The 13,062-nt window shown below is 51.9% G+C and overlaps 8 protein-coding genes across 8 annotated transcripts; 6 read left to right on the top strand and 2 right to left on the bottom strand.

Annotated features, from left to right (window-relative positions):
* Nucleotides 1-294: 294 nt before the first annotated feature.
* BDV14DRAFT_194804 (transcription factor domain-containing protein) lies at nucleotides 295-2,852 on the top strand (the record flags this gene model as incomplete). Its single annotated transcript, XM_073772020.1, has 9 exons — nucleotides 295-389; nucleotides 470-638; nucleotides 694-1,341; nucleotides 1,396-1,648; nucleotides 1,698-1,817; nucleotides 1,873-2,277; nucleotides 2,352-2,434; nucleotides 2,522-2,580; nucleotides 2,678-2,852. 9 exons carry the CDS (start codon nucleotides 295-297, stop codon nucleotides 2,850-2,852), a joined length of 2,007 nt encoding a protein of 668 aa, XP_073633986.1.
* Nucleotides 2,853-3,301: 449 nt separating this feature from the next.
* On the bottom strand, nucleotides 3,302-4,581 carry aspf2 (major allergen Asp F2). The gene is made up of 3 exons (XM_073774953.1): nucleotides 3,966-4,581; nucleotides 3,449-3,894; nucleotides 3,302-3,384 (listed from the first exon to the last, which is right to left on the bottom strand). Exons 1-3 carry the CDS (start codon nucleotides 4,315-4,317, stop codon nucleotides 3,343-3,345), a joined length of 840 nt encoding a protein of 279 aa, XP_073633985.1. The 5' UTR covers nucleotides 4,318-4,581; the 3' UTR covers nucleotides 3,302-3,342.
* Nucleotides 4,582-5,016: 435 nt separating this feature from the next.
* On the top strand, nucleotides 5,017-6,554 carry zrfC (putative ZIP Zinc transporter; the record flags this gene model as incomplete). Its single annotated transcript, XM_073770844.1, has 4 exons — nucleotides 5,017-5,210; nucleotides 5,256-5,417; nucleotides 5,464-5,710; nucleotides 5,763-6,554. The coding sequence occupies 4 exons, from the start codon at nucleotides 5,017-5,019 to the stop codon at nucleotides 6,552-6,554; spliced, it is 1,395 nt and encodes a 464-aa protein (XP_073633984.1).
* Nucleotides 6,555-7,077: 523 nt separating this feature from the next.
* Nucleotides 7,078-7,995, top strand: BDV14DRAFT_162479 (SDR family NAD(P)-dependent oxidoreductase). The gene has a single exon (XM_073766892.1). It carries the CDS (start codon nucleotides 7,120-7,122, stop codon nucleotides 7,933-7,935), a length of 816 nt encoding a protein of 271 aa, XP_073633983.1. The 5' UTR covers nucleotides 7,078-7,119; the 3' UTR covers nucleotides 7,936-7,995.
* Nucleotides 7,996-8,490: 495 nt separating this feature from the next.
* On the top strand, nucleotides 8,491-9,267 carry BDV14DRAFT_194800 (uncharacterized protein; the record flags this gene model as incomplete). The annotated part of the gene is made up of 1 exon (XM_073772019.1): nucleotides 8,491-9,267. The coding sequence occupies one exon, from the start codon at nucleotides 8,491-8,493 to the stop codon at nucleotides 9,265-9,267; it is 777 nt and encodes a 258-aa protein (XP_073633982.1).
* Nucleotides 9,268-9,458: 191 nt separating this feature from the next.
* On the top strand, nucleotides 9,459-10,726 carry BDV14DRAFT_5917 (GNAT family N-acetyltransferase). The gene is made up of 2 exons (XM_073777110.1): nucleotides 9,459-10,051; nucleotides 10,175-10,726. The coding sequence occupies exons 1-2, from the start codon at nucleotides 9,523-9,525 to the stop codon at nucleotides 10,441-10,443; spliced, it is 798 nt and encodes a 265-aa protein (XP_073633981.1). The 5' UTR covers nucleotides 9,459-9,522; the 3' UTR covers nucleotides 10,444-10,726.
* Nucleotides 10,727-10,760: 34 nt separating this feature from the next.
* BDV14DRAFT_194798 (GNAT family N-acetyltransferase) lies at nucleotides 10,761-11,620 on the top strand (the record flags this gene model as incomplete). The annotated part of the gene is made up of 3 exons (XM_073772017.1): nucleotides 10,761-10,874; nucleotides 10,930-11,508; nucleotides 11,567-11,620. The coding sequence occupies 3 exons, from the start codon at nucleotides 10,761-10,763 to the stop codon at nucleotides 11,618-11,620; spliced, it is 747 nt and encodes a 248-aa protein (XP_073633980.1).
* Nucleotides 11,621-11,781: 161 nt separating this feature from the next.
* On the bottom strand, nucleotides 11,782-12,303 carry BDV14DRAFT_194797 (hydrophobin family protein; the record flags this gene model as incomplete). Its single annotated transcript, XM_073772016.1, has 3 exons — nucleotides 11,782-11,838; nucleotides 11,894-11,973; nucleotides 12,033-12,303. 3 exons carry the CDS (start codon nucleotides 12,301-12,303, stop codon nucleotides 11,782-11,784), a joined length of 408 nt encoding a protein of 135 aa, XP_073633979.1.
* Between the last annotated feature and the right edge of the window lie 759 nt (nucleotides 12,304-13,062).

Genomic DNA, 13,062 nt, shown 5'->3' with positions numbered 1-13,062 from the left:
TCCAGCTCCAACTTCCCTGCTTTTGCTTTGCAGGCTAAATGGCTAATTGTTTTCGCGGTGCCATGTTTTGTGTGTCATTGGGTCGGACATTGCCCGTGGCGGTTCCCCACTCGCCCATGGGGTTGGCGGCGCTTATGTTTGCCGTAAAGGGGAATGCTCCGCGTTGGAATTCCCTCTTAAGCAATTGTTCTTTCCCCGGGTTGGAGTGCGCTTTTGTATACTGTTCTTGTTATTTTTGACGACTTTGCTGTACTCTTATGATACCAATTCCAGTTGATGATTATGCAAACGGTCATGAATGACTCGGTAGCCGAAGCTCCAGCTGAATCGCGAGTTAGCCCTGACTCTCCAGCGGCTCGCGCGCCTCCCCGCAAACGTACCCGCACTGGGTGTGTTAATTGCAGTCGGCGACGAAGAAAATGTATGCGTCCTCACCACGATATGGTAATTATTAATGTTAATATTGAAGAGGCGATGAAATCAAACCAACCTGCACAGGATGTAAACGTCGCGGCGACCGGTGTCAATGGCGCGTCCTGGGAGCCTTTCGCGATGCCAATATCAAGGTGCTGGGGGCTGAGCATCCTTCTATGAAAGAGGCTGTTAATCGACCTTCTAAAAGACAGGGGAAATTCAAGGTATTTCATCCTTAAGAGAATTAACAAGGATGGGAGACAAGGACTGACTCTGCAGATCTTGACGGTCGAGCCATCGCGTCGGAAGGAGAACAAAATTGATTCAGATGGCTATAGACCAGGTCGCGAGAGTGAAACATCTCCATCTAACGCTGTAGTCGCGGACGTTCCTCCAGTAGCAGCTCTATCACCTTCCCCCACACCCGGCAATGGCGTATCAAACCCGGACCCCGTCCCAAGAGCAGCGGAAGAGAGGTACACCAGCCCCGAACAGGTGGTTGAAGCGCCGACTGGAAACTCCCCGTCAAACTCAGCACAGTACACAAATAACGACCTGAGCCAATCATACATTTCCTCGCCGGAGTTTATAGTCGATGAACTCACGGCCCTTCGCAGCCTCTCTAATCCCTACTCGGGCATGACACCGCCCATCCTCGACTCCAGCGTCTTCTCGGACCTTGATAATCCGGCAAATGATGTATTTCTGCCGGGTTCGGCCTATGAAGCCCTCCATACGGCTCTACGTAATAGGCAGCTGTGGACGGCTAGACCTGATATACCTAGTCGACCTGGATCGCCAATGTCAGTGCATGAATCCGCGCCTGATCGACGGAGCGGGTCTCGGGCGAGGACGGGGAGATTTGAACTGTCGCCGGATAGGGAGAATATACTGTGGCAGAATTATCTGAATGAGATTTGTCTCTGGGTATGTTGGCCACCGGGTAAGCTTAGCACTCCGCACTGACGATGAAATACCTAGCTCGATATGTTCGACAACCACCGGCACTTCGCATCAACATTCCCGCAGATGGCCAAATCAGCGCCGCACCTTCGGTACTCAATTCTTGCCTTGTCAGCTCGACAAATTGAGCGGAAGCAGAATGAAAAATCACAATCTGAAAGTCTGTCATTGTATCAGGAAGCTATTCACCTACTTCTCCCAGAGCTAGAGAGCAAGTCGGTCCCTGCAATTGCGTCTTGCGTTATTCTCTGCGTTTTGGAGATGCTAAGTTGTATGCCTTACTTAATCCCTAAACCTGGAGGTCTAAACTAATGAACTAGGTAACCCAAAAGAATGGCGACGCCACCTAGACGGATGCGCGTATCTCATCCAAGCAGCCGGGATAAATGGCTTCTCTGGAAAGGAAGAACAGGCTCTATTTTGGTGCTTTGCTCGAATGGGTACGCTCCACGCTTCAATCTCAATTCGACGAATGAAAGACAACTAACCTCCCAGACGTCTGCGGCGGCCTCATCTCCGAAGAAGAAACCATCATCCCAATCTACAACTGGATCCCACCAGTCATGGAACCCCACGAAGCAACGACCCTCTTCCTCGCCTCCGACAACGACACATACGCAAACCACACCGTGTATCTGTGCGCCCAAACACTCGGCGTTCTATTCCGACGGTTCACGCTCTCGGCGCCGTCGTTGTCCTCTTACCCCGGTAGTCCGGACGATAGTAGTGAGTCTTATGTCGCGCGGTGGACGCACCTCTTTGAAGCCGTTGAAGAGTGGTATGAGAATCGGCCGAGCCAGATGAAGAGCATTTTTTGTGTTTCGGCGAATACGAGTACGGAGAAGAGTGTTGGTGGGGAAAAGGCGTTTCCGACTGTGCTTTATGCTAATGGGGCTGCTAGTATGTTTCCCTTGGTCCCCTTTTCGTCGCTTGTTTTGTTGAAGAGGGCGGGGGTGCTGATCATGGACAAACAGTCTCCGGAAATCAACTCTACCATACCTGTGCTTTACTCCTTCTGCAGCGCAAACCGAAGACTCTGTCTCTTGCTCGACGCCCGGTATGTCACCATACGCGAACCCACCCAGTTCATTTGAAATCTCTCCAAGTCCGCTGCTCCCTCGAGGATATTAATGATGCCTACCAGAAATCCGTCCTCCACCACGCCCGCCAAATCTGCGCTATATCTGCCTCAAATGCACACCAGTAATTCCCGCCCCTTGCATCTCCATCCCTTATCCCTACCCCTGGACACCCAACATATCTCCCTCTAAATCCCCATGCTAATCTAGGATTGTGACAGCGGCTGCTGGACAAACGCCCTGCAACCGCTCTGGATAGCAGGAAAAGTCATGTCCCATTACTCGGAGCACGGCGCGATCATCGAGACGCTTAACAGAATTGAGCGCGAGACGGGGTGGGCGACTGCTTGGCGGGTGGATGATTTGAGGGAGTTTTGGGGGGATGATGGGGAGTGATTGATTCCCTTTCCCTTGGTTTCTGTCTGGTTTGGGGTGGGTGGATGGATGGATGGAAAGGATCTGTGGTGTATATGGTGGCTGGTTTTTCGGGAATGAAGGGGGGTGGAGATGGGTTTATGTGGCGAGTTACGATACAACAAACGTGCATAGACCTAGACATAAGGATAGAGATAGAGATAGAGATAGTCCTTCACAGACAGAGATCAAAAAGTTCTCAGGTTCCCGGCCTACGACCTGATTACTAGAGGGCCTCAATTAATTTCATTGCGATTGTGTACCTAAGATAAGTAGGCAAAGTAATGTATGTCTAAAGAGTGTCGTGCGTTGATCCGTCATGCATAAGTCATAGATCGTATACATTAGGTAAGTAGGCAGATAGTGTCGGTATTAGTGAAGGGGGTAAGGGGCTGGAAGGCCTGGCTCTGTCCATAACATTGAACCGTGGACCTTTTGTAGCGCGACGAGTTTTCCCATATGTATAGCTACCCTAGATGCAGTGCAGCTCTCCGCCCTCGTGGGTGTGGCAGTTCTAGATATGGCCAGTTAGTCATGTAGCCCATACTCAACGTCGGAAAGAAGGATAAGTATCATACCTCAGGGATATCCTCTTCAGCCTCGTCCTGGGCAGCATCATCCTGAGCAGGCTCTTCACTCTGCTCAGCGTCTCCACTTCCACTTTCCTCTTCTTCGTCACCACCAACACACCCAACCCCCGGAACAGCAACATCATAAGCATAAACCTCCAATGCAAAATACTGCAGCGTCTCAGAGTCATGCGTCGCCTCAGTGCGGTTCCCCTCGGCAAACTCAAGGACACCTTCGTACCCATCAGCATAGTGCTCGACGAAACCCTGGCCTATAGCAGGCATATGGTAGAGTCTGTGGAGCAGGTCGCCGGCCCAGAATGTATTTGTTTCGGAGCCTGAGATGGTGTAGCCCTGGCTGCAGATTGTTGTGAGCGAGCGCCGGGTTGTGTAACTTAGTGGGCAGATGACGGTTTCGTCGGTTGCGTTTTCGCCGCGCCAGTGGCCGGCCCAGTCTAGCACAAATTAGTTAGTTCTGTTGTTTTGAGGGTGGAGGATGGAAGTGTAGGAGGGGAGGGGAATTCACCAGGCTGCTCGCAGTTTCCATCGGGGTTATCACATCGGAAAAGAGTATTGCTTGAGTTGCCGTTGATGATGATGTCGTAGGCGCCGATGGCGGTGATGGAGGGTCTGTCGCCGAAGTACTTGCGGTAGATGGCGCTCTCGTTGCCCCAGCTGAGGATATGCTGTTTGGCGTGCTCGGCTAGGGAGACGGTTTCCTGAAGCGCAGTGGCGAGCTGGCGCTGCTCCGTGGCATTGCAACTGTGGTGGATGGGGAAGGGAGACTTGATGGGGTCTTCCAGGGGAATTGGGCTTTGCTGGGCTGGGAGGGCCACGGCTGAAGTGGCGAGAGCCAGGGCAAGAGCTAGGAATTGCATTTTGGGAGATGGACAGATTGATGCGGGTATCGGAGGGTATCGAGTGAAAATGTCTCACTTGCAAATGCGCTTGCACTTGCAGGTTATCCGGTGTTGTCCGTCTGCAGGGGCTTTGGGATCGGCATCATGACAGTATTTATACCTTTTCTTCTGGCATGGCACGGCTCAATCGAAGGTTCCCTGCGAGTACCTTGGGCATACCAAGACGAGTACCAAGAATTCTGTCAAGCCATCTCCCAAGAAACTCCCAAGATGCGAACGGGAAGTGGCAACTGCTGATGCCGCTGTATGTCATGTTGTTGTGAAAAGCCTCATGGCATCCCACGTTCCGCCAAGCAGCCAAGGCCGCGAGAGGACCCTGGGGACAACAAGCTAAACTGCATGGAAGACACAGTCCGCGCTGATTCCCCACAGCGCAGAGATTGAATCCGCTGCAGCGAACATTGTTGGGGCTTGGCGAGATGCTTTCGCTTGGCAGTGTCCTTGGCGGGTGTACCTTGGTGGTTAGTGAGAGGCCGAATGCTACGCTCTCCCTCGGGGTGAGGTGGGAAGATTTTTCGAGATATCATTTTCATGTTGCTTTGAGCTGTGATACCTTGTGGGCAGCGGAGATAAATATCTTGTGTGCTCGTGCTTGGTTGTGCCTGTGCAAGCGCAGACTGTCGTTCGTGACCCCTTGCTTCTGCTATAGTTAGCGCCATGAAGCTCCTTCTGCCGATTATTGCCGCTGCTGGCCTTGCCCATGCCGTCAGTATCACCGACTGTCATAAGCATGGCGATGATGTGTACTGTATCACCCCGGATGGTGGTGAGGTGCAGGTTCTCTTGGACAACCCTCCCGCCGGTGACCCTCCGTCTGAGTACACTGATTGTCATACCCATGGAGAGACATCGTGAGTCGCCAACCCTCGCTGATTGAAGCTTGCTGACAACGGCAGATACTGCGTCGATGCAGACGGAAACGATGTCGAAATCCTGGGAGAGGTCACCTCGGACTCCTCTACCGACACGTCCACCGATACTCATAGCGAGGAAGAGTCGACCTCTGAATCCAGCACAAACTCAGAAGGCGAGAACTGCCACTTTCACGCTGGTGTAGAGTATGTTGCCTGAAACCAGATTTTGGGGATATACTGACAGAACCAGACACTGCGTTGGAGCCGGCGAGTCCGAGAGCGGCGGCAGCAGCACACCCAGCTGCGGAGTACAGACTCGCGATTATGACATGCCCCTGCGTATCGGAACACTGTTTGTCGTCCTGGTTACCAGTTCCATCGGTGTCTTCCTCCCCATGGCCCTGGTGAAGCTGCCATCGGCGACCATCAACGTCTGGGTCTCGACCATCATCAAGCAGTTCGGTACTGGTGTCATTCTCTCGACTGCGTTTGTCCATGTAAGTCATGACCCCCTTACCCAAGTCGATCGTATGAGACTAACAACCACAGCTCTACACCCACGCAGAACTGATGTTCGGCAACGAATGCCTCGGCGAGCTCGAGTACGAAGCCACCACCTCCGCGGTCGTCATGGCCGGAATCTTCCTCTCCTTCCTAACCGAATACCTTGGCCACCGCTATATCCTCGCTCGCACTGCCCGATCCACCAACACAACAACGCAACAAACCGACAACAGCTCAAACGTCTCGTCCAAGTCCGCCGCCGACGCAGCAGCAGCAACCCAACCACAACCACACAACCACACCACCCTCGCAACCCTCGGCCACCACCATGGCGGCGACCCCACAAACCCCAACACGAAGCTTTCTGTTATGGTAATGGAAGCCGGCGTCATCTTCCACAGCATCCTAATCGGCGTGACGCTAGTAGTAGCCGGCGACTCCTTCTACAAGACATTACTAGTCGTAATCGTCTTCCACCAATTCTTCGAAGGCCTCGCATTGGGCGCCAGAATCGCGCTATTACCAGGTCGGACATTCCCTAGTAAGGCCATTATGGGCGCGGTGTTTGCGCTCATTACGCCGATCGGGATGGCGATAGGCATGGGCGTGATTCATTCATTCAACGGGCAGGATCGGGAGACATTGATTGCGCTGGGGACATTGGATGCTCTGTCGGCTGGGATTCTGGTCTGGGTTGGTGTTGTTGATATGTGGGCTAGGGATTGGGTTATGGAGGAGGGTGATATGTTTAGAGCGCCGATGGGGCATGTGGCGGCTGGTGGGATTTCGCTTGTTGCGGGGATGGTGCTTATGGGTGTTCTTGGGAAATGGGCTTAATGCAGTCCAGTTGGACCTTTGAGATATTGATGTATATAGATAGATTTATGAGGTGGCGACATCGCGTGGCGAGAGATTGGCGATGGAGGGGGTTGCGCGACGCGTCTTCCAATGTACCTTGCATTCCTTGCGTGAGCGCTGCAATTTAGACTGCAAAAATTACTTTAAAAAATTTGTGCACGACCTGTTTGCGTTTATCTTGGTCGGTCAATTCGTGCTGGTCGCGAGCTATTGTGGTAAAGCATGATGATGGTGATGGTTCGTGGTGTAGCAGTTAGGGCAGGCAAGGAGATCGACGGGACGTAGGATATAACAGAAGCGGAATAATAAGGCAGTGAACATTAAAGACCTACAAAGTACAAGGTGCCCTCCAAGCTCCCCACCCAAGCTTGGACAGAGCTCGCAAACCAGGAAAAGCACTTAGCCCCGGAGAAAGTCCGACCCCAGTCTTACCAGGAGTTCTATACCCCACACCATAGCCACTGCCCCTCATCTGGAGTAAGCACCATCATCTCTTCTCATATTCGCCAACTGTCCACATTCAATAATCATCACTCTCTTGAGAATGACAGCCCCAGCAATCTACCCCGACCTCCTCACCAAAACCGTCCTCGTCACCGGCGGCGCAGCAGGCATCGGCGCCGCAACAGTCGAGCTCTTCGCTCTGCAAGGAAGCAAAGTCATATTCCTCGATATATCATCCGACCTCGCTTCGCAAACAATTGAAAGGGTCGTCGCTCGTCAACCAGAAGCCGAAGGACGCTATGGTCCACCCGTTAAAGCACCGATCTTCTACCTTTGCGACTTGGCTGATCTCTCAGCTGTCCAGAGCACGGCGGCGAAAATAATTAAGGAACATGGACCCGTTCATGTCCTGGTTAATAATGCTGCTGCCCCTGGAAGGATAGCGAGACTCGCCAGTGCAGATGTTACGCCTGAGGCTTGGGACGCGAGTATAAACGGGAACCTCCGACATATCTTTTTCCTCACGCAGGCCTTTATACCGGGCATGAAATCCCTCGGGTCAGGGTCCATCGTTAATCTAGGCTCAATAACATGGCGGATCCCAGCGGGCGATACGCCCGTCTACGGCGCATGCAAGGCAGCAATTTTGGGCTTGACACGAGTTCAAAGCAAAGAAATTGGCGAGGCCAATATCCGGATTAATAGCGTTATGCCTGGCGCTATTGCAACGGAAACCCAGAAGAGGGATGTTCTGACACCGGAATATCGGGCGGAGGTATTTCGGAATCAGAGTCTGAAGAGGGATCTGGTGCCCATGGATGTTGCGAAAGTGATTGTTTTCTTGGGGAGTGAGGAGGCGAGTGGTGTTACGGGGAGTTCGTATGTTGTTGATGGGGGGTGGGTTGGGGATCCTTGATTTGTTTTGGATTTGATGTATGTTATAAGCTTGATACTAAAATAAAGATATATTTCTTAGTGGCGAAGCATCCGGTGTTCAAAGGAATGTGTTTGCTCACATATATCCGTTTCTTGAAATATCGTGGTCCTTGCCCAGCGCAGATGCAAGACGTATAATTAAGCCTCTGTCGTTGTCACTTCGATCTTGAAATAACAGAGTTACACCTAGTATAAGCAATCTCTGGTCTGAGAGATAGCTCCTGCCTCTTTGACCGTAGAAACGCCCTCCATCGCACCTGCCTTACTAGGGCTAATGGGCCTGGGCTGGGGTATTCCCAAGCCAAAGATGACGACCCTCATCACCCAGCTCATCTTGCGAAATATAATGACTGTCGAACTGACATACTATTTTTATTTATCATATGAAAACTACATTGTTCTACGACATACGCGAAAGTGCCTTACCAGAGACCAGTATCCAAGCCGCAATCGCGATCGCGATCATAAACACCATACCTCCGACGAACAATCTTGACCAAAAATCTTGGGGTCCATCGGCGGAATAGCTTGTATCATGGACAGGAGACACGAAAAAGGACGTTCGGAACTGTCAGCGATCGCAGAGGATTTTGTTCCAGCAGTAACGCCAGCGCCCTCCGCCGCAACACCAGCAACGAACGATGCGTCGCCAGCGTCTCCGGGGTTCGCTGAGCTCGCAGACGATATACAGCGCCCGAGAACCCCAGACCCTAAAGACCGCCGTTGCTGGGACTGGGTTGCTGTGCAGGGGAATTGCCATTATGCCAGAGATCGAGAGTGGTTCCTTTGGTATCGCCCGTTACAGTACGGGACGTTGATCTCGTTCTGCGATCATGAGCCACCAGCTACGTCTGTCGCGGGAATAGGCACGGTGATCTTAACTGTGCAGTCAAGACCTGAAGACGGATGGCCCACGTATCGCCTCAAACTCCAGAATGTGCTCCACGTTCCCAACGCGCCGTGCAATGGCTTTTCGCCGTCACAATTCCATCTCCGTCGCGGAGGGACACTGCTGGCCGGAGGACTTTTTGCTGTTGATGAGAAGAACATGCCATGGTACTATTGCGTGCCCTTTAACGGACTGGCAAAATTGGCTCTTGTTGGGGATGCGCAGGCTCGGTCTTATATCGAGGGCGATGGGACGGCTTACTGTTTGGATATGGTTCTGAGTGACAGAGAAATGGCGGAGATCAAATATCGCCCATCTCGGGATGAGAGTAAACCAAGATTCTCGGCTCCAGGGATCTCGCTGCCCATTCGCGGTCGTCCATCAAGCATGAAGACGGACTTTGACGCACAACCCCAGATTTGAATTGAGCGTGGCCAGATGTGGGCCGTTGGAGAACTCTCGACGTGATTGCACCTCGGTTGCGACATAGGGCGTACAGTAGCGCTGACGGAGTGCTTGAAGGGCGCGAGAAGAGTCATACACCATTCCCGTCTTTGTAGTCACTATCCTAGAATAGTTAGCAATTAATCCATATAGAAGCGCAGGAGCCAGTACCGTTCGGGACGCCGACACGATGGAAGCCTTGACTCATCGTCGCTTCCATTCTCCACAGCAACCATGTTTAACCCCCAGATCTCCAAAATGAAAAATGCCAACACTCATAGAGAACCTAAATCACCCCCAATCAACATGAACATTCTAATCCGCCCGTCAATCCCCTCGGACGCACCCGCCCTAGCCGAAATCAACATTGTCGCCTTCGCAGACCAGGGCTTCGTCGGCAATGCCTTCCCCAACATCCCATACAACGCCATCCACCCGCTCAAATGCAGACGGTATCTCCAGAAAATGGCCCATCCGCAGACGGAGGTAATTTCAGCCGTAGACAGCGACAGCGGTGAAATCCTCGGTTGCGCAAGATGGGTCTTTCCGAGCGATAAGCCTGGCGAGGGCGCGGCGGAACTGATGAGTGATGCCGCGGCGAAGGAGAAAGAGGCTGTTGGTGCGAATGGTGCTGGTGCTGGTGCGCAGGGCCAGGAAGGACCTGGGCCGCAATTACCAGAGGGAACGAATAGGGAGATATACGATGGGTTCTTCCAGATCCTCAAGGACAGCGCGAGGGGGCATTTAAGGGATGATGATATTGGTATGTACTACATACCTTACCTACTTCCCCTACCTACTACGTATCACATATTTGCTTTTGCGCATGCAATGCAAGGCCGCCTCACTATTACCAACGCCAATACCAACTAATGTATTTTCGCAGTGCTCGAATTCATCGCCACGCACCCTCGACACCAAGGCCGCGGCGTCGGAAAGGCTCTACTAACCTGGGGAATCGAGCGCGCTGAGAAGGCCGGAAAGCGGATATACCTCGAGGCCACGAGCGAGGGATACCCTGTCTATGTAAAGAGTGGGTGGCGGGCGCTGGCGAGGGTGGAAATCGATTATGAGCGGTGGGGCGGGGTGGGCACGCAGGCTTTGACGCTTATGGCGAGGGATTCTGAGCGCAGACCAGTGGCTGTTGGTGCGTAGAGGAGGAGAGGGGTGGAAGAAGAATAAGAAAGTATGTTGACGAATCACGAGGACTGGTTTGTGCATATCGGATCGTGGACTTTGTACCAATGGTAAATGGTGTTCCGGCACAACCTGCCATTTTGCGTTTAGTTGTTGGAGTTGGAGAGATGTAAGGGCTAGCTGAACGTTGTACAGTCGCCTTACTTCCGTCAGCTTTCCGCGTGTGACTGCCTGCCTGGGTTAAGTGTACTGGTGACAACTTATATATATGTCTTGTCGCTGGATTTGTTGTACATCTACTACTATTTACTACTTAATCCAAAGATCTAGTCAACATGGAAATCCAAATCCTCCCCCTCACAAAACCCGACATCCCCAATGCCGTAGAATGCATCCAGACTGTTTTCGCCGACGATCCTTTCTTCCAATATATGTTTGATCCAGATACTGTATTTTTTTACCGCCCTACCTATATAAAATTCATTTATTCACTTGTATGCTTAGTACAACATCCGCCGCAACGCCGCCTCCCTCCGCGCCCACTTCCTCCACGGCCTAGCCCTCAACGCACCAATCTACATCGCAAAACAAATCCCACCAAATAACTACGGGCAAAAGATCCTACCCGATAAGAAAAGTAACCCCGTCCTCGGAATATGCTGGTGGATTCCACCGACACCACTCAACAAACCTATTCCATTCTCGCATCGCACGCAAGACGCACTCCTCTCACTCCGCCAACTATGCGCAAACATCCGGTATCTGGGCCGCGGCGGATTACGATTAAATCGTTATAAACAGTGGAAGGTACTCCAGGGACAAAAACATGATGTTATCTGGTCGGATGAGCGGGGATATTACTTTTGTAATGTCATTGCTGTGCGGGATGAGATGAGGGGACAAGGGTTAGGGAGACGATTAGTTGAGGCTGTTACGGAAAGGGCGGATGAGGAGGGGTTGGCCTGTTATTTGGAGAGTTCGAAGGGAATGCCGAATTTGAGGATTTATGAGAAACTTGGGTTTGAAGGGAGGGGGGAGATTGAGTGTTGCGATTTTGAGGGGGGTGAGAAGGGGGGTGTTACGGTATGTCGGCCGCTTTAAATAACCTATTTGGCGCAGGGTGATACTGATGGTCCAGCAGCTATACTGCATGATTCGACCCCCGACGACCGACAAGCAAGATGACAGTTACTAATGCTCAGGATGATAACGAGACAATGAAATAAATTAATGTCAACAGTCTGTGTAATTACACATTAAGAACAGAACGGAATAACTCTTTGAGATCCACTTTCTCCATCTTCATCTTCCTCCACGAATTAACCCATACCCATGTCCATACTGACCAAAGATAATCTAGAGGATGGAGCCAAGGGCAATGCAAGGAAGGGTAGCACCGATGAGGTCCTCGTCCTGGGAGAAGATTAGCACAGTGAGCGTTGCTGAAAGACTGAAGGGGAGAACATACCGCGCTACCAGGGCTCGCAGCACAGCAAGCAATGTTCTGCTTGCACTGCTGGTTGATGAGGTCCTCGACACCAATGAGAACTGTACCGCATTAACATTAACATTTTCCCCCTCCAATGCAAATGGGAAGTATGTCTTACCAGAGATATCAACCTTGGAGCACTCGTCGAAAACACCGAGACCGTCAGAAGCAGAGCCGGCGCCGAGGATATCGCTCAGAAGACCGGCACCAAGGCCATCGAAGACCTCGGTGGTGTCGCCGCCGTACTTGGCGTTGTTGCAGCAGGAAAGCTGGGCCTTGTCACCGCACTTGGCGCTGGCCTCCTTGACGGTCACGCCGTCGGGGACAGGGAACTCGTTGGCCGTGGCGGCGGTGAAGAAGGTAGCGGCTGCGAGGGCAAGGAACTTCATTTTGACGGTTGAGGTGGGTTTGAGACTTGAGTCTTGAGAGAGATGGATAGGATGAGAGTGAGTGTGAGAGTGAATGGAAGAGAAAGAGAAAGAGGGACAAGACCGCCAATAAATGCTTGGGCTTGTTTGGGCGTTCACCAACATTCCCAGTCCCTTCCCGGTCCTATCTAGGGCGAGCACCGTTACATGCCGCAGGGTGTGATCGCTATGTTGTTTAATTTGCTGTTTCTGGGAAAAAGGGCTTGTTGCGGCCGTGCCTTGGTTACTATCCCTGGTTTGGGTGGTTAGAGGGCGTGCCTTGCATACCGGGGCTCCGCTGCACGCGGATCGAGGAATTCGTGCCTGTCGCGGATTCAGGATCAGGGATAAGCTGTATCTTAGCTATCTTGGCAGGGGTGATATCCAGGGATCTTCTCCATAAAAGAGATTCAAATCTTGATTTTGCCAAGGATACCGGTGCCTATTCATTGCTAGGGAGAAGCATCATGAAGGGGAATCAAGACACTGACTTATGCCCTGACAGAAGAACGCTTGGGTTCCATAAAAGTTAATTGTCTTGGTCGCCGTTATAGTATTTACTAGATGATCGACAGTTGGAATACTTGGTGACGACGCATCCGGCGCCTTGTTGGTGCAGGTGGCTGTATATGAACCCAATGCAACCACCCGAAGCTACAATAGCGGAAGTAGTAGTTGGCACATCCCAATGCAACCACGGATTATGTTTAACTGTGCTGCACTCTTACAGCTGGCTCAATT

Source organism: Aspergillus stella-maris (genome assembly GCF_047715825.1).
Source record: "Aspergillus stella-maris strain CBS 113639 unplaced genomic scaffold BDV14scaffold_1, whole genome shotgun sequence".
In the NCBI taxonomy this organism is placed as follows: Eukaryota; Fungi; Ascomycota; class Eurotiomycetes; order Eurotiales; family Aspergillaceae; genus Aspergillus; species Aspergillus stella-maris.
This window is presented reverse-complemented; position numbering and strand designations above follow the sequence as displayed.

Coding starts and splice junctions, on each gene's coding strand:
- BDV14DRAFT_162479 (XM_073766892.1), top strand. CDS start 7,120: ATGACAGCCCCAGCAATCTACCCCGACCTCCTCACCAAAACCGTCCTC.
- BDV14DRAFT_5917 (XM_073777110.1), top strand. CDS start 9,523: ATGTTTAACCCCCAGATCTCCAAAATGAAAAATGCCAACACTCATAGA. Junction 10,052..10,174: donor TTTAAGGGATGATGATATTG/GTATGTACTACA, acceptor GTATTTTCGCAG/TGCTCGAATTCATCGCCACG.
- aspf2 (XM_073774953.1), bottom strand. CDS start 4,317: ATGCAATTCCTAGCTCTTGCCCTGGCTCTCGCCACTTCAGCCGTGGCC. Junction 3,895..3,965: donor TGGAAACTGCGAGCAGCCTG/GTGAATTCCCCT, acceptor AATTTGTGCTAG/ACTGGGCCGGCCACTGGCGC. Junction 3,385..3,448: donor CTGAAGAGGATATCCCTGAG/GTATGATACTTA, acceptor GGCCATATCTAG/AACTGCCACACCCACGAGGG.